The sequence below is a fragment of the Sceloporus occidentalis genome, unplaced genomic scaffold (genome assembly GCF_023333645.1).
Source record: "Sceloporus occidentalis isolate IW3139 unplaced genomic scaffold, rSceOcc1.0.p SCAF_4, whole genome shotgun sequence".
Classification (NCBI taxonomy): domain Eukaryota; kingdom Metazoa; phylum Chordata; class Lepidosauria; order Squamata; family Phrynosomatidae; genus Sceloporus; species Sceloporus occidentalis.
In genome coordinates, this window is record NW_028316984.1 from 162392972 (window position 1) to 162419812 (window position 26841).

General features: G+C 44.1%; 2 protein-coding genes across 2 annotated transcripts in view; one reads left to right on the forward strand and one right to left on the reverse strand.

The window, feature by feature from the left end:
- The window catches only part of FAM161B (FAM161 centrosomal protein B), a 15717-nt gene extending 4091 nt beyond the window's left edge, over positions 1-11626 (reverse strand). Inside the window, exons 1-8 of the mRNA XM_089522166.1 lie at positions 11577-11626; positions 8602-8924; positions 7792-8345; positions 5787-6109; positions 2905-3032; positions 2192-2359; positions 1361-1460; positions 746-879 (exon numbers count right to left, since the gene is read on the reverse strand). Coding sequence (XP_089378292.1) covers positions 746-879; positions 1361-1460; positions 2192-2359; positions 2905-3032; positions 5787-6109; positions 7792-8345; positions 8602-8924; positions 11577-11588 — 1742 coding nt within the window. The 5' untranslated portion in view covers positions 11589-11626. The remainder of the gene's footprint in view (positions 1-745; positions 880-1360; positions 1461-2191; positions 2360-2904; positions 3033-5786; positions 6110-7791; positions 8346-8601; positions 8925-11576) is intronic.
- On the forward strand, positions 11558-26530 carry COQ6 (coenzyme Q6, monooxygenase). Its single transcript, XM_089522168.1, has 12 exons — positions 11558-11771; positions 14382-14516; positions 15660-15718; positions 17869-17992; positions 18296-18426; positions 19802-19909; positions 20007-20069; positions 20311-20418; positions 21644-21846; positions 22459-22574; positions 25113-25279; positions 26130-26530. Exons 1-12 carry the CDS (start codon positions 11597-11599, stop codon positions 26157-26159), a joined length of 1419 nt encoding a protein of 472 aa, XP_089378294.1. The 5' UTR covers positions 11558-11596; the 3' UTR covers positions 26160-26530.
- The last annotated feature ends 311 nt before the right edge of the window (positions 26531-26841 follow it).

The following is a 26841-nucleotide window of genomic DNA, read 5'->3' on the forward strand; positions in this document are numbered from 1 at the left end:
TTAGTGTCTCATTCGCCCGTTTATAGCTCTAGACCAGTGATTCCCAAACTCTGCTCCTACCAAGTGTTTTGGACTTCAGCTCCCAGAAGCCTCGGCCATCTTGGCCAATGGACTGGAATTCTGGGAGCTGAAGTCTAAAAAAGGCCTGGAAGGTCAGAGTTTGGGAATCACTGCTCTAGACTGCCATAGCTCTGGAACTATGGTGTGGTACAGACTTCCCTGTGGAGGAAAAAGAACCCACGAAAAGCAGGTTCTTTTTGCCCTGCAGGGCGGACGTCGCAAGTGTGCCAATGGTGCACTCGTGACATCACAGATGTGGTGCAACGTGCAGACGCTATGCATCCATCACGTCACAGTGATGGTGTCCATATATACGGGGCGCTGCCATTGTTACGGCACGCACTGTACTAGGGTTAGGGACCGTGCGGTTGCTGCATGTTCCCTTAACCCTAGTACGGCACCAACATGGCGCTTTAGCACCATGTGTACCGCACCTAGATTGGGAGAAATTAGGGACTTGGGTTCCTATGCATTCAAGACAATGTTCTTAAAACACCCAAGAACACCCTATGCTGTGGTACATCAACGTCTGCAGAGCTTTCCACAGGTATAACAGAGATTGGAAATGTATTTTCATGGGTAAATTAGCAATTTCACAACATCCAGTCTTTGGCAGGATTTATAATTGCTCTGTATGTAATTGGTTTTATTTTCAGCATATATGTATTCTGTGTCCTTTACATACATTTGTGTTGCAGACTTCTCCTTTGTTACTGGGTCAGTGGTTTCTCTCCCTTTATTTCTTACAAATTCTTCATCCAACCCAAACTGCTGCAAGGTTTCTCGAAAGGCCTTCTGTGCTCCCTGCCGAGCACCATGCTACAGAATCAAAAGTGAAACATTTTAACAGACCCTCTTCCCTTAAGGAATAATTCAAAGTATTTTCTAAACTAGGAAGGCAGGTGGATATTCATCTTAATTATAGAAGTGTGTGTTTTAAACTGTACATTTGAGGAAATGCAGCAAATATATCAAACTCATATGTTTTTGATTAAATGGAAAACACCCTGTTCCTTAGTGTTCAATCCTATTTTCCTACCTTTACATCAGGCATGAGAATCATGCAATCCTAGATATTTTTTGACTGCAACTTCCAGCATTCCTCACCAGTAGCTATGCTGGCTTGGGCTGAAGGGAGTGCCAGTCAAACACCATTTCAAGGGCTACATGATTCCCAGCCTTGTTTTACAGACTATAGTATGGTTAATCTGTGAATAAAACACAGTCCTTTGCTTCATATTCTTTCACCAGGTTTTTGCTAGCATTTCTTTTTTTGATCACTAATTCAAAAAATAGTTACCTTTGTGATCTGTTCAAACAGATACGGTCGATTTTTCACTCGCATCTTCATCTCGTCTAGTTCTTTTTTATACTCTTTCATTCTTTTTTGGTCACTCTGCCTGAAATAAGAGTGTTCTTAGTATTAGAAACTGTCTCGATTGTGCATGATTTCACTAATTCCATAATGCACTCTTAACTGCCTGTGACTGGACACATTCAGTAATAGCCATCTGCCCAGAGAAGTATGTTGCCACATGTAGATGTTCTGCTGCAGAAGTACAGAAGTTAGCTGTAGACTTGCAGTTATATATTTTTTGTTTTAAAACCAACAATAGTGTGACTACCTCATCTGGAAGAGAGAGGGTAGTGTCTGAAAGGAATCTGGAGCCTTCTTCCCAGCAACCAATGGTGGCTGTTGGGTCTGATGTCAATGGGACAGAGCATCCACTCTGGGCTTTAGTCTAAACTGGAAAGGAATGTTCTACGGTGCTTGACTACTTCAATGGCATTGGAGCCAGCAGTTATGGCTACCAGTAGATGATCAGTATGCTTTTCTCTAACAGATCTGATTTTTATTTTTACATGGTTGTGGCCAAATTTCAGCAATTTCAGTTTTAGTTGTGTTGCATAACATATATGGAACATTGTAAACATTAAGAATGCCTTAATGTTTGGCTTAACTCAAGAGGCTATGAGTGCCAAAACCTTGCTACTTGCTACTGTGCTCATTATCCTTTCTCTAATCCTTTTTTAAAGTTATTGTTTTCCATATGTACATTATGCAATAACCCTTTACTAAATTACAGCTTTGTTCCAATAATGTGTTACCAAATCCAATCAGAATACTGACCAGTTCTGTTTCAGCTTTTCTTTGTGCATCTCCTCCAAGCTTGTATGGGGATCCATGGCTTTTGCTCGGGAATTCACAGACTTACGCATAACTTGACATTTCTTTCTCTGCAGCTCAGCCCAGCGAAACCCTTCATTCTCCTTGTATTTTTTATCCTCTTGGAGAAGTCTATTAAGGATGTGGAGAACAAAACACATTTAACCAAAATGAAATCACCCAAAACTAGAAATCAATGAAGGGTCAGACAAGTTTTCTAGATGAAACAAAGTATGTGAATAATGCAAAGATGTATTAGTCTTCAGTAAGAGAAAGAAGTTTGGCTGATGGCACCTCAAGTCAAATTTGAGGATCTCAAACTTTATAGAATCATAGAGCTGGAAGACCACAAGGGCGATCCAGTCCACCCCCTTGCCATGTACCTAAAAATAGGTTACAGCCTATTTTATATGATGACCTGGAACTGAAAGGTGAAGCCAATCCCAAACTGACCAGAACATTTCATCCTGGTCAGCTTTCTACTTACTTCCCCACTTTACTTTGTCTAGGTCCAACTCAGAATCTGATATTAGAGGTTGTTACCTAGAAGAATTTATGCCATTTCATAAGAAATAAGCTCTAAATTTAACTGAGCTTATTTCTTATGAAATGGCATAAAATCTTGAGCATATTACCTAGAATTGTTCATGGATATAATCATGAATATTATTACTCACCTAATAGCAGATTCCCTCTTTCTCACTGCATCTGTTATATATACTGGAAGTGTATTGGAGGAGAGGGATGAAAGACAGATCAAAGACCGACTTCTTTTTACTGGTGCCTTGAAAGGTTGCTGCACTTCCTGAAAGCAATGCTGATTTTTAAAAACACTTTTTACACTATGTTTACTTGTATAGTCACTCTCACTCTCATATTTGTGTGTGTGTGTTTGCAACCCCATGCACACTAGCTCCAGATTTAGGTATGTATAGTTGGGCTAGTAAAGGTCTTTCCTGCCTCCTTTTCCCTCCACATCCCCCCAAAAGTTAGCCCAGACTGTTGGAGAACATGCTGAACTGGATAAACTGTGTTTATGGAGAAGATGAATCCTTGAAAATCAGATGGAGGCACCTTCTGTGAGCAGAGATCTGCATACAGAAGGAGCTTTCACCCAATCTGGGGGGAATAAATCTGTGTAGCATTTTCAAGAGGTTGTCAAGGGAAGGAGGGCAGGGAACTTTGCTTTTGTCAGTACTATGCTTCTACTGATATAGTCTAGAACTGCATTGGGTTTTTGGCTGCCATATCACACTCAGGATTCATGTTTAGCTAGTGGTCCACTACGACCCCTAGATCGTTTCACATGTACCACTTTCAAAACAAGTGTCACCTGAAATTTGTTTATTTCAGTTTTCTTGTCCAGATATAGTACCTTACATTTATTCCTGCTGAATTTCATTTTGTTAGTTTTGGCTCAGCAATCCAATATGTTAAGATCATTCTGAATTCTGCTCTTGTCCTCTGAGGTATTAACTACCCCTCTCAATTTGATGTCTTCTGCAAAATGGTAAGAATGCCCTCTATTCCATCATCTAAGTCACTTATGAAAATGTTGACCAATGGACCCAGGACAGAACCCTTGTGAATCCCTAGTAGTCACCTCTATGCAGGATGAAGCCTCTAGTAGCTATTTTAGCTAAGGAATTTGGGGAGCTGTTAAAAGAGTAATTTACCCAAGTTCTGAAAGATTTCTTCCACTGGAGGCAGCGGAAGGGGGAAACATTTGGAAATGGCCATTCTTCTCACCTTCTGTTCTGGCCAATGTGAGTTGCAAAGCTTAGAAGTGGCATCTCTTCTATCTTGACCTCCCCATCCCCATTTTAGGATTTTACTCCAATGTTAGCAATATGTCCCTTGCTTCCTTCATATTTATGGTACTTCTTCCAAAAGAACAGCAATAGCAATTTCTATACCGCTTATCAATACACTTAAGCACTCCCTAAGCCAGGGGTAGGCAACCTTTTTGAGCCGGGGGCCGGGTTGGTGTCCCTCAGGCGACTGGGGGGCCGAAGCCGGGGGTGGAGCTTCAACCCTCCGGGGCGGGGCCACGTGCGAGGGGTGGAGCTTCCACCATCCGGGGCGGGGCCGTGTGCCAGGGGTGGAGCTTCCACCCTCCGGGGCGGGGCTGCGTGCTGGGGGCAGAGCTTCCACCCTCCAGGGGCCAGGCCTCCCCATCTTTGCTGGCCCGACGGGGCCCCAGGCCCCGTCAGAGACCGACAAAAAAGCTGGTGGGGGCCACCAGCGCTGGAGGGCCCCCTGGAGGGCCCCAGCGACGGCACCGGGCCTCCCAGAGGCCCCCTGCCGCCGTCGGAGCCCTCCTGGAGGGCCCCAGCGATGGCAAAGGGCCCCCCAGAGGCCCCCTGCCACCCTCGGAGCCCTCCTGGAGGGCCCCAGGGATGGTAGCAGGCCCCCCAGAGGCCCCCTGCCGCCCTCGGAGCCCTACTGGAGGGCCCCAGGGACGGCAGCAGGCCCCCCAGAGGCCCCCTGCCGCCCTCAGAGCCCTCCTGGAGGGCCCCAGGGATGGCAAAGGGCCCCCCAGAGGCCCCCTGCCGCCCTCGGAGCCCTCCTGGAGGGCCCCAGGGACTGCAAAGGGTCCCCCAGAGACCCCCTGCCGCCCTCGGAGCCCTCCTGGAGAGCCCCAGGGACTGCAAAGGGTCCCCCAGAGGCCCCCTGCCGCCCTCGGAGCCCTCCTGGAGGGCCCCAGGGACGGCAGCAGGCCCCCCAGAGACCCACTGCCGCCCTCGGAGCCCTCCTGGAGGGCCCCAGGGACGGCAGCAGACCCCCCAGAGGCCCCCTGCCGCCGTCGGATCCCTCCTGGAGGGCCCCAGGGACGGCAGCGGGCCCCCCCAGTGGCCCCCTGCCGCCCCCGGAGCCCTCCTGGAGGGCCCCAGGGACGGCAGCGGGCCCCCCAGAGGCCCCCTGCCGCCCCCGGAGCCCTGCTGGAGGGCCCCAGAGACAGCAGCGGGCCTCTTAAAGGCCCGCCGCTGCTGCCGCCGCAGCCGCCCATCGCGGCTTTTCACCGCTCTGGGCGCTGCCATTTTGGGCAGCAAAATGGCGGCACCCATAGCCCCAGAGGCCGCTCTGGGCGCCGCCATTTTTTCACCCAAAATGGCGGCGCCAAGAGCGGCGAAAAGCCGCGACGGGCGGCCGCTGCGGCGGCGGCAACAGGAGGCAGGGGCCGGCCGCCATGCCTCCGCAGGCCGCATCCGGCCCGCGGGCTGGAGGTTGCCGACCCCTGCCCTAAGCAGATTACAATGTGTAAACTAATTGTCCCTAACAAGCTGGGTACTCATTTTAGTGACCACGAAAGGATGCCAGACTGAGTTGAACCTGAGCCCCTGGCTGGTCACTTGTGGCTGAGTGGCTGCAGTAACGGCATTTAACCATTGTGCCACCAAAGAAAGCAATTATATTTTAACAGAAGTGTCACTAGTGTCTATTCGTTCCTCTTATTCCACAACACTTTTTGCTCCCAGTAAGGACTAACACTGTCCAAAATTTTTGCACTGTAAACATGAAGTAGGGTAAATAAGGAGGTTAAAATTATTCCTTTTACCATCATCTCCTGATGTTTGCAGTGGAGATTAGATGTTCTCAGTTGGAATGGTTTATTATGGGTTGCTTCTTTGATTTCTCGTTTGCTTAGTGCATCTCTTTGGAAAGCCCAGTAAAGTCCTTTAAAGTCAGGCACTGATGTGTTAATTCTTGGTTTAAAACTGAAATTCTCCTGTAGAAAGCTCAGTTTTTGTTCCCTGTTTTTGGTGGCAATTTGGTATTGTTTCTGTCTTTGTCTATTGCCAAGCTCTGTAGGTGCCCAGGAGCTTTCCAGTAAATCCTTGGCTCTCATTTGGATACGGATTTTTCTTAGAAGTTCAGCTTCTGGGATTAAAAGCAAAAGCAATAAACACTCAGGCTGGGAAGAAAGTATGTAAATTAAGCTGATGTCACAGTAAAAAAAAACTGGAACACTAGAGATCTTTAAATATATTGTAAATAGTACTAATGAAACATTTACTTCCTAAATGAAAAAATAATAATAATTAAGGCAAGTTTATGGCTGTCTGAGAAACAAGAACAAAAACTCAAAATCTAAAATGCATCATGATCATCACATTCCCTCAACTTGGCAAGTTTGTGTTTATGTCCCTTTTTTGCAATTGTTACCTTGACTTGGCTTTTGTTATCACCTACGCTGCATAAAGACACTTCCAACAGACAAAAGGAAAGTGAAGAATCCCAGGATGACAGATAAAACGCTACAAGGAATAAAGTAAAGAAGAGAAACAAAACAAAAAGGAGATAGGAATATACTAAGAACCGGAATAAACTAAGAACCATGAATGCAACAGTACAATGGCTAGTGTGCAAAGACTACTACTACGACAAATGTAAAGAAATAGATGACAACAACAGAAAGAGAAGAACAAGAGACCTATTCCACAAGATTCAAGAAATCAAAGAAAAGTTCAAACCAAGGACCGGGATGCTCTACAACAATAAAAATAACATAATTCAAGACCAGGAAGGAATAAAAAGATGATGGATGCAATACACAGAAGAGTTATATAAAAGAGATGACAACATGAAGGACACATTGAACGAAGAGCCATATGAAAATGAACCCCAAATTCTAAAAACTGAGGTGGAAGCTGCAATAAAGGAAATGACAAAAAACAAGACTCCAGGAACAGATGAAATTCCAATAAAACTGTTGCAATCCACATTGACAGAGCCAACTCTAGTGATAACCAGCATATGTCAACAAATATGGAAAACAAAACGATGGCCAGCAAATTGGAAGCGTTCAATATACATCCTCATCCACAAAAAAGGAGACACAAGAGAATACAGAAACTATAGAACCATAGCACTAATCTCCCATGCAAGCAAAATCATGATCAAAATTCTGCAGCATAAGGTCCAACCATACATGGAGAGAGAAATCCCAGAGGTTCAAGCAGGGTTCAGGAAAGGAAGAGGCACCAGAGATCACATTGCAAATATACAATGGCTAATGGAGGGAGTTCCAAAAGAAAATCAGCACATGCTTTATAGAGTATACCAAAGCCTTTGACTGCATAGATGATGAAAGACAAAAGATTTATGGCAACCCTAAGGTGAACCTATCATGGGGTTTTCTAGGCAAGATTTGTTCAGAGGCAGTTTGGCATTACCTTCACCTGGAGGCTGAGAGTCAAATGCAAATGGTAATCAATTTGCTTGTTGGTCAATCAAGAATCTGGCTATTGCTCATTCCTCTGCTTCATCATACTTACTCTTACATTAGGAAATTATTTTGTAGTGGGGCTAGGGAACCATCTAATTAAAAATAATAATTGTAAGCCGCTCTGATAGCCATTAGGGCTGAAGGGCAGGGTATAAATACCATAAATAATAATAATAGTTCTTTTTCTTCCTTTGCACTGTTCTGATCAATACTGAATAAGTGTAGCAGTTAGCTTCTCCCACAGAGGAAGAATACAATACTAACACCTGCCACTAGATGTGGTTAACAAAGTCAGACATGAATCTTTCTCTAGAATATACATTAAATTCTTTACCTTTAAGTTTATCCCCAAACATTGGTTCAAAAGTGGACCTGGGGATCTTCTTCATGACTTTTGGTGCTGTTTTGTTAGCAGAACCCATTATGTCCAGAAGCTTTTGGCGGATGGCCGCCTTTCTCTTTTCTTCTTTTTCCTGAAAGCTGAAGGGTTTTTGCATTGAAAGGAGCAGCTCCCTTCTCTTCTGTGTTTCCACTTGTCTACGCATTTCATTCTTTTCCATGATTTCCTGGTAGAGAGGCAAATAGATGTGTGCAGGCACAGGTTGGGCCCTGAACTGTTTCTGGCATTCGGCTTCTTCTTGGCTCTGTTTTTTATATGTGGTTGTCTCAAGTTCAAGCAGTGTGTGTGATTTTAACAACTGAGACTTTTTGCGAGCTTCTCGCAATGTCATTTTGAAGGGCTGAGGGATTGTGATGGAGGAGATCCAAGTAGCTGAGGTACTCAATGGTTTTGAAAAAGACTGTGGAGGTAAATAATGATTATGCTCGTCGTCTGAGCTATCTAAAGTGAGGTCAGTCAAAGAGTTGAACCTTCTTATGTTCCCAGACCTGAGTATAAGGTACAAAGGGCACAAAAGGAAAGTGAAAGATCATATCTGAGAATGTTTAACTCTGAATAAATTAAATAATTTTGTATATCTTTCGTAGACACTTGCATACTAAGGAAGATTTTTAAGCATACTGTATTATTTTATAAGCTGTAATGTTAGGGGAAACATTGTTATAGATTTTACATTTATATCCCCAATAGAATCTCCTGCTATTCCTACAGGGGAAAAAAACAAGTCACTGTGTTACATCTTACCTTAAAGCTTCATGGTACTTTGTTGACAACATCAGTCTTCCATTGTCCTGGAAAAAGTCTTCCAGTTCCTTCTCTTCCTTGGATAATTTGTGGATGTTCTCCAGTTTTGTCTGGTACATAAGACCTAGTTCTAGCAAATACTGTCTATTTTTGCTTTTCATGGTCTGAAGTGTGTCATAAAACCCCTTATCAGAACTCGAAGAAGCTAATGTGTCCTCATCCGACTGGAGGAAATCCATCAGTTTACTTCTGTTAGGCAGACTCACATTACTGACCTCTTCTACATCTGATTCGGAATTTGACTGTCCTTTAACTGGAAAAGCCTGCACCAATCAGAATAACAAGACAAAGACATCAAACACAGAAAAAGGTTTTTCAAAATAAATGTTTGTTTCAAATATAATAACTTCTCCACCAAATGTTTCAATTTTGATCATGGATTATTATTTTTCAACAAGCTGATCTGACTAGATATGCTAACCCCTTGAATTTCTATTCATGCACAGCTACTTGCAAGTGAAACCCTGAACTCAATAAGATTAATTACCAAATGCATGTAAGCACTGGGCTGCATAACAGTGAATGTTATTTGGGATGAAGAGTAGTTTTAGATTATGGCTATCCTGTTTCTATTGTTTTTGGTTGTCATTGTGGTTTTTAGTTGTTATGTGATGCTTTCAGGCATTTTTTTATTTTAGAAAAATGTGTTTAAAATATTTAAAGTAACCATGAGTCTACCAATACTATTATTAAAACATCTTAGCTTGCATCCACACTGCAGAAATAATCCAATCTGACACTACTGCGACTGCGGTAGCACAATACTATGGAATCCTGGGAATTATAATTTGGGGAGACATATCTTTTCTGTAAGAGAATTCTGGTGCCACAACAAACCATAGTTCCCAGGATTCCACACCACTGAGCAATGGCAGTTAAAGTGGTGTCAAACTGGATTATTTCTGCAGTGTGGATAAGAGAACCATAGAGTTGGAAGAGACCACAAAGGCCATCCAGTCCAACCCTATTCTGCCATGCAGGAACTCTCAGTCAAAGCATATGTGACAGACGGCCCTCCAGTCTCTGTTTAAAGTCTTCTTAGGAAGGAGACTCCACTACACTCCAAGGAAGGAGTGTGTTCCACCGTCGAACAGCCCTTACTGTCAGGAAGTTCCTCCTAATGTTGAGGTGGAATCTCTTTTCCTGGAGCTTGCATCCATTCCACTGGATCCTATTCTTTGAAGCAGCAAAAAACAATCTTGCTCCATCCTCAAATATTTACATAGTGCTATATCACCTCTTAATCCTTTCTTCTCCAGGCTAAACATACCTAGCTTCCTAAGTCTCTCCTCATAAGGCATGGTTTCCAGACCCTTCACCATTATAGTTGCCCTCTTCTGGACACGCTCCAGTTTCTCAATGTCCTTTCTGAATTGTGGTGCCCAGAACTGGACACAATATTCCAGGTGGGGATTGACCAAAGCAGAATACAGTGGCACTATTACTTCTCTTGATCTAGACACTATACTTCTATTGATGCAGCCTAAAATAGCATTGGCCTTTTTAGCTGCCGCATCACACTGTTCACTCATGTTCAACTTGTGGTCTACTTGGACTCCTAGATCCCTTTCACACGTAGTTTCATTCAGCCAGGTGTCCCCCATCCTATATCTGTGCATTTTATTTTTCCGCCCTAAGTGCAGTTCCTTACATTTCTCTGTGTTGAATTTCATTTTGTTAGCTTTGGCCCAGCTTTCTAGTCTATTCAGGTCATTTTGAATCTTGATCCTGTCCTCTGGAGTATTAGCTATTCCCCCTAATTTGGTGTCATCTGCAAATTCAATAAGTATGCCCGCAATTCTGTCATCCAAGTCATTGATAAAGATGTTGAATAGCACTGGGCCCAGGACAGAGCCCTGTGGGACCCCACTGGTCACTTCTCTCCAGCATGAAAAGGTGCCATTGTTGAGCACCTTTTGGGTTCGTCCGGTCAACCAATTACAAATCTATGTAACAGTTCCTTTGTCTAGCCCACAATTTACAAGCTTTTTTGCAAGAACGCCATGGGAAACCTTGTCAAAGGCCTTACTGAAATCAAGATATACTATATCCACAGCATTCCCTTCATCTACCAAGCTGGTAATTGTATCAGAAAAAGAGAGATCCTCATCTGAGGACACACTAAAACCAAGGGCAGCCCTTGTCCATAGAGAACTCACACTCGCCCATAGGGAACCATTGGAGAATCCTCGCCCAAAGGGAGACACTGAACACTGGCCCAGTTATTCCTATCAGGGCGAGTATCCTCCAATGCCTCCTTATGGGAAAGGGCTGTCCTTTGTTTTAGTGCCTCCCCTTAATCTGGAGCCATCTGCAAACTCCTCATGGAAAACCAAGCGGCCTTAATAAAACCCAGCGGAAGCAGCCCCCGGCGCCTCCCGGGCGAAGCTCCGCACCCGTGCCGCCGCCGCCGCCGCCGCCGCCGCCGCCGCCTCCTCCGAGAGCCCCGCTCCGGCTTCATCCCCGCCCGCTGCACCCTGAAGCTCCGCCACCGTCATCCTCGTTCCTTCCTCGAGTACCGCTCTCCTCCTCATAGCCCTCGGCCACCGCAACCTTACAAGCTCCTCAGAACGCCGACCAATAGCCGCGCTCCCTTTTTGATAGTCTCCCACGGCGACCAATGAGCACACGGTTCCGCCTTCTCTGTCCGAACGCCTGACTCTCATTGGTCGGGATCTGTTGTCCGCTCTTCGTTGCCAAGGTGTTGGTGATGTCATTTCCTGTTTTCGGCGGGTCTCCCAAACTGGGCCCTTTAACAGATTTTGGACTTCAGCTCCCAGAAGCCTCAGCCACGTTGGCCAATGGGATGGGATTCTGGGAGCTGAAGTCCAAAGTCTCTTAAAGGGCACAGGTTAGGGGACAATCGTGGCGACGGTCTAGGAAGCGTTGGTGGGGATGTCACTTCCGGTTCTTACCGTGGGTGACATCCGCAAACATGGCGGCGTTGTTGTCGCCCAGCCGCGGCTGTCGGAAGAGGCTGCGTCTCCCTGGCGGCTCCCTCGGAGCTCCGTCCTGGAGGGGCTCAGCGAGGCTCAGCGGCTCGACGGCGGTGTACGACGTGGTGGTGGCCGGGGGCGGCCTGGTCGGGACCGCCATGGCGGCGGCGCTGGGTAGGCGGCGGGTGGGTCGGAGCCCTCGTTTGAAACGGTGCGCCTTGCTCTCGTTACGCCTTTCCCTCGTCCTGGCAGCAAGGCCCTTGTGGTGGTGGCTGTTGTTGTGTGCCTTCAGGCCCTTTCCAGTGCTGCCAATAAGCCTCAAAGATAATTCCCGGAAATGTTTGTCCAAAACCCGCTGAATCCCCCCAGATCCCACGGAATATCCAGCCACAATCCCCGGAAGATTCCCGTAATGTTCAAATGGCGGATGCTTTGCAAATAAACGTAAACATAATTGAATAAAAATAACTGTAACTTATTTCAACCCTCAAAATCACCATTGAGCCAAACAAAGAATCTTTCAGGCCTTTTAAGATATTTATTTTGACATGAAGGGGGTTCAGGAAGCTTTGTGCCAAATAGAAATGTGTTCGGCTGCAACCGCACTGCAGAAATAAATCCAGTTTGACACCCTTTTAATTGCCATGGCTCAGTGCTAGGGAATCCTGGGAATTCTAGTTTTCGGAGACATTTAACCTTCTCTCTCAGCAAATTCTGGTGTGACAACAAACTACAATTCCCAGGATTTCATAGCACTGGGCCATGGCCATGGCAGTAAAAATGGTATGAAACTGGGTTGTCTCTGGAGTGAAGATGCAGCCTGAGTTAGGTCCAAGACACACTGCAGAAATAATCCAGTTCAAGACCACTTTAGGTGCCCTGGCTCAGTGCTATGGAATCCTGGGAATTGTCTCTGGAGTCTGGAGTGAAGATGCAGCCTGAGTTGGGTCCAAGACACACTGCAGAAATAATCCAGTTTGAGACTGCTTTAACTGCCCTGGCTCAGTGCTAGGGAACCCTGGGAAGTGTAGTTTTGTGAGAAAGAGCTCTGGTGCCACAACGAACTACAATTCCCAGGATTCCCTAGCACTGAGCCAGGAGAGTTAAACCTGTCACAAACTGGATTATTTCTGCAGTGTTTTGGACCTTCGTTATTAAAAATGCTCAAGGTCCAATCCATACTGCACAAATAATCCAGTTTGAGACTGCTTTAACTGCCCTGGCTCAGTGCTAGGGAACCCTGGGAATTGTAGTTTTGTGAGAGAGCTCTGGTGCCACAATGAACTACAATTCCCATGCATGTGAGGAAATACGCTTAAGTCTAGGAAAGCTCATGCTGCCAACTTTTTTTCCAGTGAGACTCAAAGGTGCTACAAGATCTCTCTATCATCATCACCATTATTATTATTATTATTATTAAATCCAAATGCAGCTGAAGAAGTGGACTTAAATTGGTAACACTGATATCCTGTAGACTCATTCTCTGGGGCTGTGATCTGGAAGCGTGGAGGCAATTCCCTTGTCAAACCAGGGAATCCTGGGAATTGTAGTTTCTTGTGACATGTTAAGACACTGCTTTTACCGGCAGCCAGGGCTCCATGCATGAAATTCTGGGCTTGGTGGTTTGTTCTGCCCAGAATCCCATCATCGCAGGGAGCCTTGCAGTTAGAAGCAGTGCCAAACTGGATTATTTCTGCAGTATGGATGGCAATGGAAAAGGGAACGAAAAGAGAGCCACAAAACAAAATTCTGGGAAGACAGGGCAGGGATGCCAACTTACCAGGTGCTCTGCCCATGCTCAGAGGCATATTTAATCACTAACACACACACTCTCAGGGACATCACATTCACATGATCACACAGCAGCCACTTTGCTTTCCCCTGGAGCCTGAATGCCTGATTGGCTGAAAACTGTTGTTTGGTTGGTTGGTTTGCTCTTTCTCCGTCCTCGCTCTCTCAGAGGGAGTCATTGAGAGAGAGAGAGAGAGAGAGAGTTTTTTCTCCAGCCCTCTCTCTGATTGGCTGAAAACTGTTACACTCCAAAGGGTTGGTTGCTCTGCAGCAGTCTCAGGCTGGAGCTGAAATGGGCCAAAGTCACCGAAAAGGCACTGAAAAAGAGCCAGGCGCGAAAATCACACGAAAAGCTCTGAAAAGTCCCCGTTTTCGCGTGAAAGTCGCGAAATTGGCAACACTGGTCCTTTCTGACTGATGGCGACCCTCAGGCGAACCTGTCATGGGATCTTCTGGGGCTGAGAGAGTGTGACTTGCCCAAGGGCACTCAGCCAGTTTACTTGGCCAACCAAGACATCGCTCTAACCACTAAACTGCACTGCTCTCTGCTAAGTCCTCATAACTGGCAGTAAAACCTTTGAACAGCGCTAAAAGCGGTGGTCCATGCCTTGCTGCTGGTTGTTGAACCATCGGATGCTGGCCCCTGGTGAGTTTTGAGCAAAGGAGGAGTTGTAACTAACGGGTATAACCTTGGAATTGGCCTCTGACTCATCAGCGGAAGGAATAATGGTCCCTATTTTGTCATACACGTTTTAAGCTAAAATGTGTTGGAGTTGATGACTATAGTGAGAATGCAACTTCCGAGAACTACTCTGAAACCGAATCTGGTCCTTGAGCTGAAAGTGCCTCTGCCTTCTTGGGAAGAGTTACAAGCAATTCAACACACTTAAAGGAAAACACCAAAACGGGGCTGTTTACGTCTGAATTCTTTTTGCGAGATGTTAAGAAATTCTTAATTATTCTTTTAAAAAATAAACATTTGCTTTTTCCAAGGGCACGACGTTCATCTTCGCGATAAGAAAATTCTGCTCCTTGAAGCTCGTCCAAGGAAAATGCCTGAGCGCTTGCCAGAGAGTTACAGCAATAGAGTTAGTGCCATCACACCTGGCTCCACCACATTTCTCAGTAGTAAGTACAGTATCCACCAGTTCCCTGGAGACCTGCCATGAATGCTATGAATGCACAGAGTGCGTGTGACGTACGTTTATGTACAAAATATGATTACACATAGCACATTGTATAGCAGAGATGGGGATCATTTGGCGCTCCAGATATTGGTGAATGATCTTTGGACACTGTCCCAAGCCCCCTACAAAAACAGAGTGCAGCTGTGCCTGTCACTGGGGGAAGTTAATTTACTGATTTGAAGGCTTATCAGTACAGATACAGTGTTGTACAGGTAAACCTTTTGTGTAGATACTTCAGAGTCATGATCGTCCTGTGTGTGTTCCCAGCAAACACCTAAAGTTTGTGAAGGCATTCTAATACATGTACTGCTGATTCCCTAGTCTTTCCAGATTGTGTCTTTGTGCCTGTTCGTGATTGCTTGGTGGTCTGTGTGTATTGTGAGACGAGGGTGATTATCCAAGGAGTGCAGTTCACCTTTAAAATGGTTTGGGGGGGATTTGGATTTCAACTTCCAGTGGGTGGGAGGGACTGATATGTCCCATAATGCCATGGTTATGAAACAATGCAGGCGGCACATGAGACCTGGAGGCCTGGGCCTCCCTACTTCTCTTTCCAAACTTCTTCTGTCCTGGCAGGGAAGAGAAAGGCAAGGAGGGTGCTTGGAACCTCTGCCTGAGGGAGGAGGAAGAGGAGAAGGAGGAGAGCTGTTTCCTTATAAATTGTTAAAATATGAATATACATGAATGTGTGAATGAAAATACACAGACTAAACAAAATATTTTATTCATATACTATGTTGAGTGGGACGAGGCACAATGTCTGCATGTAAAAAGTTAGAGAACCACTTCGCTAATGGAACCAAAGTGTGCATAAGGGCCCCTAAACCCACCATAATTTCCTGCTCTGGCCTATATCCAGGTTCTGCTTTTGTTGCTGACAACCTCTTATCACTTCACACCAAGCATACACAAAGAAATCAACATTGAGACCAAGTCAAACTACAACCAGATACAAAATCATATTAACTGGGAGAGTTTCAAGGCTCCAAATTGCATTTTTTAACCTGGAAGTGAGAGTTCTGTATTCATCAGGGACTTCAAGGTTATTTTTTTTAGTACTGGGATCTTTTTCTTTCTCTTTTAGGCTTTGGTGCTTGGGAAGATATTTGCAGTATGAGAATCAAACCCTTTCGGCGGATGCAGGTGCCTAATGCTATAAAAATGTAGTGTATCTCACATAAGGCATCACTTCATTTCTTAGGAAATTTTTCTTAAGAACTGTCTTTTCTTTAGAGAGGTTTATAGGTGATTCAGATGTGATGTGCTACATTTTCTTTTTTTGTGAAAAGGTGTATATATATCTGTAGAGAGATGAACAAGCTGTGTTCTCAGCTGAGAAACCATTTAGGTTTCCCTTTTATAATAATAATATAATAATAAAAGTTTATTTTTATCCCGCTTTTCCCACTTTGATCAAAGCGGCGTACAGATTTAGATAAAAAAATACATCAAGATAAAACAATTAAAACAGCATTAAAAACAATCACAATAACAACAATAGGGTCGGCTGAGTTGGGGGAATCCATAACATTGCAAGGTCATTGACAGAGGGGGTAAAACATAAAATGACATCTCATGGGGGGAAGGCTTGGGAGAAGAAAAAGGTCTTAAGATTCTTAAGTACATTGAAAGTACTGAGGAAAGGATTATGTATTAAACCAGCCTTTGTTGCTGCTTTTGTATAACATCTAAAGCTGCTTAATTTTAACTAGATAAATTGAATACCTGAAGAAACAGCCTTCAGGATTGCGGAATAACCCTGCTGTCTGTTTGATCTCCTGTCAAGAATTTACAAAATATTTGTCTTATATAGGTTGATGCCCTCCTGGGCATTGGGGAAGAGGTTGCTTAGTTTTGTATTTCCTTGGTTTTTAGCATTCATATAAATACGTAATTTGCTTCTGCATTTCACAGAATCATAGAGTTGGACGAGGCCACAAGAGCAATCCGGTCCAACCCCCTGCCATGCAGGAACACACAATCAAAGCACCCCTGACAGATGGCCATCCAGCCTCTGTTCCAATGAAGGAGACTCCACCACTCTCCAAGGCAGTGTATTCCACTGTCAAAGAGCTCTTACTATCAAAAAGTTCTTCCTAATGCTGAGGTTGAATCTCTTCTCCACTAGTTTGAATCCATTGCTCTGAGTCCTATTCTCTGGAGGTGCAGAAAATATACTTGCTCCATCTTCTTTTTCTGGGAGTAAGCAAGTACTAGTACTTGTCCAGAACCCACACAGCTTCACTCTGAACCTCAGAGGACTGAACACAGGGACCCTGGAATTGCTTTTAAGTTGGGGGCGGGGGGCGGGTTAACATCAGCAGGCAGGTTATTATTTCGCTAATTAGCAGAGGGAAGGTAAATTACTTTCCCTCTCCATTATCATTGAAACATCCTTAAATATGAAGACTCTTACAAGCACAGTGTATACATAGAGATGTCCTCTGTGAGAGCCATGTTGCTTACTCCCAAGTAAGTGCACATAAGAGAGATTACAGACATATTTTATTATTCCTGAGAGGATTGAGCAATAATAGCTACCTTAATATTTCTTAGGGATTGATCATCTTATACACTTCTGATTGGTAACTCCTGAGGGGGCTCAATTTTATAGGAGACTTGGTGGTCAAATTTTGACAGATCATTGTGGGGAGAAGAGGGCTCAGTTCTGTGCCTTATCCTTAGAAGGGGTTGAGCCCCCTCCCCTATGTTCCAGAGTTCATGACTGTGCACATGCGCATACAAACACACATTTTTAAAATGGACTCTAAAAGCCTTCTAGACCTTTAGAGGCCAGAGCAGACAATTATTCTATATTTTTCCTGTCCCATACTTTTTAGTCACTTTTTAAAAAGCTTCCCTAAAACCTAAAATAGGGTGAGATTTCTAGAGGGTATAAGAGACTAATTAGCTCACTTTTTAAAACTGAAAGTGTGGTGTGGGCTGCAGGCTGCCCAGAGGCACACTTTGATATCCTCTGTTCTGAATACAGTCCTCCCTCTGTTATCACGGACTTGGGATCTGCATCCCTTTACTATCTGCGGGAGGCAGACGGAGGGGGTTAAAATGGGGTGCATGCCTATGACATGTGCCCTCACGCCCCCACGGGGGCTCGCCTCCATTCAAGCCAAAAGGGCTTAAATATGCATGATTTTCCATTTTTGCCGGGGGAGGGGATGCGAAAACAGAGGGAGAACTCTACTACATTTTGTAAGCGAGATTCCTGATAGAAGGTCTTGTCTTCATGACCGCACTTTGTATTCTGTAATTAGTCTTCCTTCCTTTGCTTACAGGTGTGGGATGCTTGCTCAGAAGCCATGATCATCTTTGATAAAGATAACATGGAAGACATGGGCTATATAGTAGAAAATAATGTTATCCTCTCTGCTCTAACCAAACAGTTGGATACAGTATCAGGTACTGGCTACTTTTCCCAGTCTTGGTTCATTTGAGTAGACACTTCATTGGATGTGACTCAGTAGAGTCTAGGTGAATATGTTCATCAGATAAACTGGAATTAACAGAATGTTCATTGAGTTTTGAGGCTTCTCAGTATAGATAAGCACTCTCTCTCTTTCCATATTTAGAAACTGGGAAACACTAGATGCCTATAAAAATTCATTAAATTAGTGAACTGCTCTAACAGTGTTTTTTTTGTTTTTTACTTCTTTACTTCTCTGCCTACTGTTTCGTGACACTAAAACATTGTGTCCCCATTAGACCGAGTGGAAGTTCTCTACAAGAGCAGAGCAGTTGGGTACACCTGGCCCCTTCATTATCAAACCTCTGACTCAAGCCCTTGGGTTCAAATTGATTTATCAGATGGCCGCAGACTTCAGACCAAACTGCTGGTAACTAAGCCTTCATTTTCTTTTTGATCAGGCACCCACTTTTGCCAAGTCCTTTCCACTGGATTTGGTTCTTAATGTCATGTGGTGCCACATTACCAGCATGCAGGGGCTTGGAGGTGAGTTGAAACAGAATATTAAAAAAAAAATACTGGTTATATTTAGAGTAATATTGGGCCCATACAAAATAAAGCTGCTTCAGATCACTTTGGAGGTATGTTGTTTAAATGACACACACATCTTAAGAGGCCTGAAGCTGCAACAAAGCTGCACTCCTGTCCTTAGGATTGGAGCATGACTTTGGTGCTGCTTCTGGCCTCTTAGGATGCATTAATCATTTAAACACCATACCTCCAAAAAGTGACCTGAAGCAGCTTTATTTTGGCCTGTCTGTATGGGCTCATTGTTATCCTAAATACGTTTTAAAATATAGTAATTTGTACACCCACATGGTGTAGTGGTTTGAGCATTGGACTCTGGAGATTAGGGTGATTCCTCTCTCAGCCATGGAACTTCACTAGGTGACCTTAAGTGAGTCATACACTCTCAGTGCCAGAAAATCCTGTGGTAGATTCTCCTTACAGTTGCCAAAGGTGGAAATGAGTAGAAGGCACACAACAACAATTTTTACTTATGTACAGCAGGAAAATTTGGTTACTGTGGGCAACACCAGGATTGCATGTGGTTTTCCACTTGTGCAGTGAATCTTTCCTAGTCTGTTTCCTGGGCTCTTTCACATGCCCCCCAAATGCTTTCCAAAGCCCTCTCTGGAGCACATTTTTGGGGTTATACAATCTCTGGAGCAAATTTTGGGCTTATGCAGGAGGGTGCGAGACTGAAATTTTTCTACTGGTATCCAGACATTATTGGATATCATCCTCTTCCTGATTACTGTATATACTCATGTATAAGTCTAGAAATTTAGGTCAAAAAACTGACCCCCCCCAAATTATGCAACTTATCCATGGGTCAATGTAAGAAATGTGTCTTAACTCTTATTTAAAAGAAGGAACCATCTCCTGATGAAAAGCAAGAGTATAATATGTGAAGTACTGACTCCCTCTACTCTCCCACCCATCCAACCTTAAGAGTAAGCCCAAAGAGTTATGTCTGCTGGAATTTTATAAGTTCTTTAACATTATTTTGCTTTGCTTCATCCTTTAGATCGTTTGCTATATGCCCCTAAATTCTACCCTCGACTTATCCACGGATCATAGCAAAATCCATAATTTTGGCCCCAAAACGTGCCCTCGACTTATACATGAGGTCGACTTATAGTCGAGTATATACGGTAACTGCTGATTTGGGATCATGAAATCTAGCAGAATGGGTTATTGTTAGAGCTTTCAACAGTGTTTCTTTCAATATATTTTTACAGATTGGTGCAGATGGACAGAATTCTACAGTCAGGAGGGCAGCTGGTATTAAGAATATTCAATATCGATATGACCAGTCAGCTGTAGTTGCTACTCTTCACTTGTCTGAGGTCAGATTCTAGTCATTTGGTTTCTAGCTTGTGATTGTGGAAACAAATGATGGGCAGCTAATGATTTCCATCTCTTCTCATTTTTTGTATTTTTCAGGCAACAGACAACAATGTAGCATGGCAGAGATTCCTTCCATCTGGACCAATTGCTCTCCTCCCGGTAGACTAACTTGGAACTTACCTACTTTCTAAACTTTGTCTGCCCCCCTCTTGGGTCCTTATTAGTAGTTCAAGGTCAAAATATCCTGTTACACTGAGAAATGTATCATCCTTTTGCTGCCTTTTTTCCAGTAATAAATGTTTTACAACTGTTGGGGTGGGAAAGGGGATGAGGGCTCTGTAGAGATTTTCTTAATGGGTCGATTCTGTGTTCTTGTATCTTTTTTGTTCATGATGGTCAGCTTTCTGACACTGTCAGCTCTTTGGTTTGGTCCACGTCACATGAACATGCAATTCGGCTTCAGAGTATGGATGAGGAAAGCTTTGTGGACTCTATAAACTCTGCTTTTGTAAGTATTTTCCTCTCATTTTATGATGTACAGCTTATTTATGTATTTTAAACAGTGATACTAGGCAGAACCATTTAATTTCTGAAGTTGTGTATTTGATAATTTATATTGGTGGAAAGAATCTATCCCTGCTCTCTTCTCTGTTATGCCTTAATTTGTTAGTCTTGCAAGAGATTTTTTTTCAAATAATAGACTTTTCAGAAATTTAACTTTTTTTAAACATGTGTCTCAGTGTTTCTGTTAAGCTAAAACTTTTTGGCATGTATGGTTATGTACACTGTAAAGGGGATATCCAGAAGTCATATTTTGGGCAAATGAAGTTGGAAGGCAAATGCCAAATTAGTCTTCTTGTCAGTATTCTGAGATCTATCTTGGTCTTTATTGTCACAAACTATTGTGCTTCTACTCTGTATTTCACTGTATATGGTGTTGATTTAGCAATTTTCAATTTTGGTTTTGAAATAATTTCAGTGTAGGCAGTGGCTGTTTTGTATTATGCTGTTGTTATGACTGCTTAATACTAGACAACCATAGTTACTTTCAACACTCCTGAGGTACTCTGAGGGATCACACTGCAATTTCTCATACGAGTGTCTCCCTTTTGATGGGTCAGAATGGTAGTGTAATACAATCCATAGCTGATACAGGAGATATACAGTTGGTCCTCCATATCCACACATTTTTTATCTACACATTCAACCATGGCTTGAAAATATTTTTTAAAATACATAAATTCCAAAAGCAAAGTTGATTTTGCCATTTTATACAAGGGACACCATTTTATGATGTGATTGTATATAATGGGACTTCAGAATCCAGATTTTTATATTCACGGGGGATCCTGGAACCAAGCCCTACCAGGTACCAAGGGCCCACTGTACTTTGCTTGTTTTGCCACTGTATTTCCTGCATGCAGGACATACAGCTGAACTGCAAATCCTGAGATGATCTTGTTTGTGGACACTGCTGTAGATTTCTTGTGAGAGTACAGTATGTAGCATAAGTTGCTTGCAAGGTGCACAGAGAAGTTTGAGGGTAGAAGACTAAAAACACATTATTTTCTAAACAATCCACCTACCAATAGTTTTCAAATGGGAATTGCTATCTTTTCCCTTTCTACCCAATGTCTCTATGCAGTTCGATTTTCAATATCAAGTTGCATATTTTTGCAGTCTCTCCTGGGCAGTTGGGGGTACTATGTCAATAAATCTTTATCCTTTTTCAGTGGAGCAATGCAAATCACTCAGATTTCATTGATACTGCTGGATCCATATTCCGTTCTGCTGTTTCCCTCCTGATGCCATCAGGGACTGCAGCCCGTCAGCTGCCTCCAAGTGTTGCAAAGGTGGATCCCAAGAGCCGAGCTGTGTTCCCTCTGGGATTGGGGCATGCAACTGAATATGTCCAACACCGTGTGGCCCTTATTGGGTAATTTCACACTGAACATTATTGCTCTGTTAAGTCCTTGGGGGGAATGGGATGATGATATTGAAGGGGGTGGGAGTCATCTTGAGCTATGGAAGTTACCTTTTTCTAGTTGTCACAGAGATGGAAATTATTGAAAGTAGCATGAGTTTTTCTTAATTTGGGGATGGGGGGAGAGGTTGCTGGATAGTGCCTGAAGGAGGCATTGTCTGGGATCCAGAGTTACTTACTTGGAAAAAAAAAAGCATTTCATTTTTGTAAAGTAGTCCTGCCAGATTCTTCTAATTTTCCTGTCCTGTTGCAGCCCACTGTACCCCATCCCCTGGTGTTTCAGAGGCCCACTGACATTCAGAAGTGACTTCTACAGGCCACAGAAACCAAGCAGAGTTCCAAACAGTTTTTGCATCCAGCCCACAATGTTAAGGATATAGGTGAAGGGCATGAAGCTCATGGTGGTGAAAAGTATAAAATATGGGAATAGAGTGCAAGTATAAGGAGTGGGGTATTCCTTAGGTAAGATTATAGTGAGTGACAAAGCCCACATACCACTAACAGGCAGGTTTGTATGGAATACCATGTTTGTGTCAGGTAAAAGCTGCAATTACTCTTTTTTAGGGATGCTGCTCACAGAGTACATCCTCTAGCAGGTCAAGGTGTAAATATGGGCTTTGGTGATATTGCGTGTTTGACACATCATCTCAGTACGGCAGCATTCAATGGGAAAGATCTGGGTAAGGATTTAAAATAATGAAGTAAAACATGGCAATACAAAATATCTGTGCCAGGGCTCCTTTACTTAATGATCCAGTTTCTTAATATTGTATAGAATTTGTTTGAATTGCTAGAGTTGAGACTACCAGCTTTATCTAATTTTGTCCTGCTGCTGTCTGCATAGCAATATCTTTTTCTAGGAAGGAGAAATCAAAATACAGTAATTAAATAATGTTATAGATGCTGGTTTTCATTAAAATGAGGACTTGTTTGAGAAAAGTACATCCTTGGTACAGCCCTCAATCCCTCCAGATTTCCCTTTTGTGCTTAAAAAGAGTTAGTCGCTGCTTCTGGAAGCATTCAGGAGTGGCAATTCACCCTTTAAATATTGTATGTGTGTGCGTATGTGCGTGTACACACGTGTCTGTGCCTTCAAATCACCTTTCAACATATGGTGACCCCATTAATTTCATAGGGTTTTCTTAGACAAGGGAAGCTCAGAGGTAATGTTGCCAGTTCCATCCTCTGAAATGTAGCCTACAGCACCTAGTATTCATTGGCAGTCTCCAATCCAATTACTAACCAGGCTTGACCCTGCTTAGTTTCCAAGATCTGACAAGCTCTGGTGCCTTTAGGGAAGTCTTGCTCCCTCAGCCTCAGAGGGAAGCACTGGCAAAAACCCTTCTGAACAAATCTTGTCAAGAAAGCCCTGTGATAGGCTTGCCTTAGGGACACCCCTGACTTGCAAGGCACACAATGATTACAATAACCTTGTACTCCCTGAATAACCCATGTTGTTTAATATTTAAAATTGCCTGTTTTTTTAAAATTCAAAGTGGACCTCTTAGTCGCTTCTGATTTTGTTTTTTGGAAGTCTATACAGTTGCCCATCCCAGCATTAGAAGGAAACCAGCGTGTTCCAACCAAACACTCATTACCTTTTGCTTGCTGCAACATTTAATAGCAGGGCATGCTCCTACCCTTCCCCATCCACCTTGTTTGCTGACTCACTAGCTTGGTTATTTTAAAGATACATATTGTATTGTCCAACATATCACAATGTAGGAGTTGTATGATAGCAAGTTTTTACCTTTCTGAGTATGAAAATCTTAACATATCCTGCCAGCTCTGGCAGTGTTACAGTAGGCCCTAGATATCCATGGATGGCAAGCCCACGAGGAGGAGGAGGAAAAGGGGGGGGGGGGGAGAGCAGCTAGAGAGGAGGCAGTGGTGGCAGCTGGTTCACTTCTGCTGCACAGCTTGGACAAGAAAGAAAGTGGGTGGAGGGAAATGAGGCACCTTTAAGCGCTGGGGTCTCTCCTCCTGCTCCTTGGAGTTCCCTGCTTGGTCCCTCCTCCTCCTCCTTGGAGCGTCTCCCCCCAGCTATGGGGTCTCTCCCCTCACCCCCCAATGGAGGGAATCTGCTCCCCCAGGAAGGGCTCTGGCCCCCTCGTGGGCTTGAATGGCTTTTCCTTGGCTGAACTGGGGCAATCCTTCTTGGGAGGGTTGCACAGAGGCGTGGGACTGGGAGGTCTTCTTCTTTGGGTGCTTGGCTTGGGGTCGGGTCAGCCTTGCCTGGCGCTGGTCCTGCAAATGACCGGTGGAGGGCTCAGGGCGCCTCGATTGGGTGAAGGGGGCTGAGGGGCTGGTTGGGCATTGGGAAAGTCAAGGCGCTTCTCCTCTCATCCCCTCCCCTCGCCTTCTTCCTGGGATGCAGAGATGGAGCCTCTGGTGTCTCCTTCTCAGTATCATGCTGCTGCCCTGAATCCTGGCCCAGGTGCCCATCTCTTCCTGCCATCCACAGCCCTGCCAGATCCTCAAGAGGATCAGGCACATGGTGCAGATCAGGGCCGCCCACCTCCAGCCTTGGTTGCCCGCCACCACTGCCCTTGCCAGGAACAGAGGCAACCACCAGGGGATAATGGACACCGGGAACCTGAGGAGCTGGGCTGGAAGAAGCAATGGGAGCTGAGTGCTGAGGCCACCTGCCGGTGGTGAGAGCAGCAAGGTGGGCGTCAAGCATCCAGAGCAGCCCTGGTTCATCCAGCCAGGCTGAAGAAAGGGAGGGAGGGAGGAAGGACAAAAAGTGCCATGCTGCTCAGCCCCCCCCCCCTCGAGAGGCAGCCGGGCATGTCCAAGAGGACCCACACCTGGCCCCAGAGAAAGAGGTGGAGGCAGGCATCGAGGCCAAGCTCAACCCCAGGAACTCTGTTGTAGTTTTGCACTCGAGGCCTGTGATAGGATCCAGCTGGCAAGCTGCCTCAGGGGTGGCCTTCTTTCCCTGCCGCCCGCGGCCTGCCATTCAGGTAAAGTTCTGTTGTCCTCAATGGTGACGTGGCCATGTGGCCGCGCCGCCATTCAGGACAATGGAACTTGAGCATCCGAGGATTTTGGTATCCATAGGGGTGGTGGTGGTGGTGGTCTGGAACAGATGCCCCATGGATACCAAGGGCTGACTATAATTTTACAGGCTTACTCTAGTCCACAGTTGTGAGTTTTGACTTTCTTGAGTTAACTCAACCACCACTTACTTACCGTTGGGGTGATCTCTGTTGTAGGCTCTTTAAAGCATTTGCTGGAGTATGAGGCAGAAAGACAGCGGTACAACCTCTCTCTCATGGCTGCAATTGACCTGCTAAAGAGACTGTACTCCACAAGTATCACTCCTTTTGTACTGCTAAGGACATGGGGATTGCAAACAACTAATGCTATACCTCCTGTTAAAGTAAGATCACTTTTTAAAAAAAATACTGTTGATATAAGGAGATAAATGATTTATTTAATTAAACAATAATAGGGTGGTTGCTGTAAGAAGCAGTTAATAACTGTTTCTAGCTTGGGAAGCTGGAGTAACTGGGAATGGTGTGGCACTGCCGTTTGAAGTTTCTTAGACTTAGTAGAGGCTAAAAAAGATGGCTTTTGCTGCACTAAAATACCTAATTTCAAGTTAGTGGGGCTTGGATTTTTGATAAAACCATGTACTTTAGGGTAGAAGCATCAAGCATAACATGGGCATGCAGGAATAATACCTAAACATTTTTCTGGGATGGATCCCCTCACATTTGCTCTTCTAAAACAAATGTGGGTTGTTTGAGAATGGTGTTCAATGGTGTTCAAAACCTATCTTCTTGGGGAAAACGTTTTGGCTCATCTGTTGACACTGCACAATCCACTGGTTCTATTATATGGACGTACTTTAAAACATTCAAATAGAAGCATGATAGTAGCACAAATATATGTTGGGATTTCAGAGAGGAAGATTGTTCATAGAGGGTTTTCCTGGATTCTTCTAGAAAGCTTAAGTGCCATGGCTGCTTGTTGGTAATAGTGGCTGTTTGCCAAGGATTCTAAGTCTGCTCATTCCCCCAGTATACTTCAAAAAGGTTTGACAATCATAGCACCTCTGGAGGGGCTAAAGTTTTCACCATTGCTTCTGGTGAGAAGAAAAAATCAGCATCCTATAATGGAACAGAAGATTTTTACAAATGCCATAGGAAATGCTTATGAACATCATGTTGGAGAATCTTAAGATCAGGAAAAGAAGTAATGTGTATGTTTTCTTTTTCTTCTTTTAGGAGCAGATCATGGCATTTGCCAGTAAATGATAACCTTCTGAACCAAGAAGCTGGTGGTTTCTGTAGACTTTTTACATTTGAATGAAGCTGTTTAAAGTGGGGGAAAAGCACAACAATATTATCTGTTTTTCCTTCTTTCAGTGTGACTGGCAGCTAATTTTCTCCTAGAATGGCAGAGATTGCCTGATCTTGCCCAATACTGGATGTCAGGAACTGCATAGGTTGATCATGAAAAAGGAATGCATTCACCTGTGGCTACAATAAGCATCAGGTTAAAAATAAAGCATCCAGGGTAAAGCAGGTGGAAATCTAGTAATGGTAGGATTATGTCTTCCCCTGTAATCCCTGTTTCATTATGTTGTTTTGTCAGTAGAAGGACTTAATTAAATTTATCCAAATATTCTCCTCTGCGCTCTGTATTCACTCAAATATAATATCCTTCTTCCCAGTATATAATCTTTTTCAGACTTGCCCACTTAAATACATGGTGCATGTGTGTATGCCTTTAATTTGCCTGTCCATTTATGGTAACTCCTTTAATTTCATAGGCTTTTCTTAGGCAAGGAAAACTCAAGAAGTAGTTTTGCCTGTTCTCTGACATACACCCACTGCCCCACATGTTGGTGGTGGTCTGCCATCCAAGTACTAACCAGGTCTGACCCTGCTCACTACATGATGTCTAGTAGTGGCTTCAAAACAGAGGATGGAAATC

Coding starts and splice junctions, on each gene's coding strand:
- COQ6 (XM_089522168.1), top strand. CDS start 11,597: ATGGCGGCGTTGTTGTCGCCCAGCCGCGGCTGTCGGAAGAGGCTGCGT. Junction 20,419..21,643: donor ACTCTATAAACTCTGCTTTT/GTAAGTATTTTC, acceptor ATCCTTTTTCAG/TGGAGCAATGCAAATCACTC. Junction 22,575..25,112: donor ATTCAATGGGAAAGATCTGG/GTAAGGATTTAA, acceptor TCTCTGTTGTAG/GCTCTTTAAAGCATTTGCTG.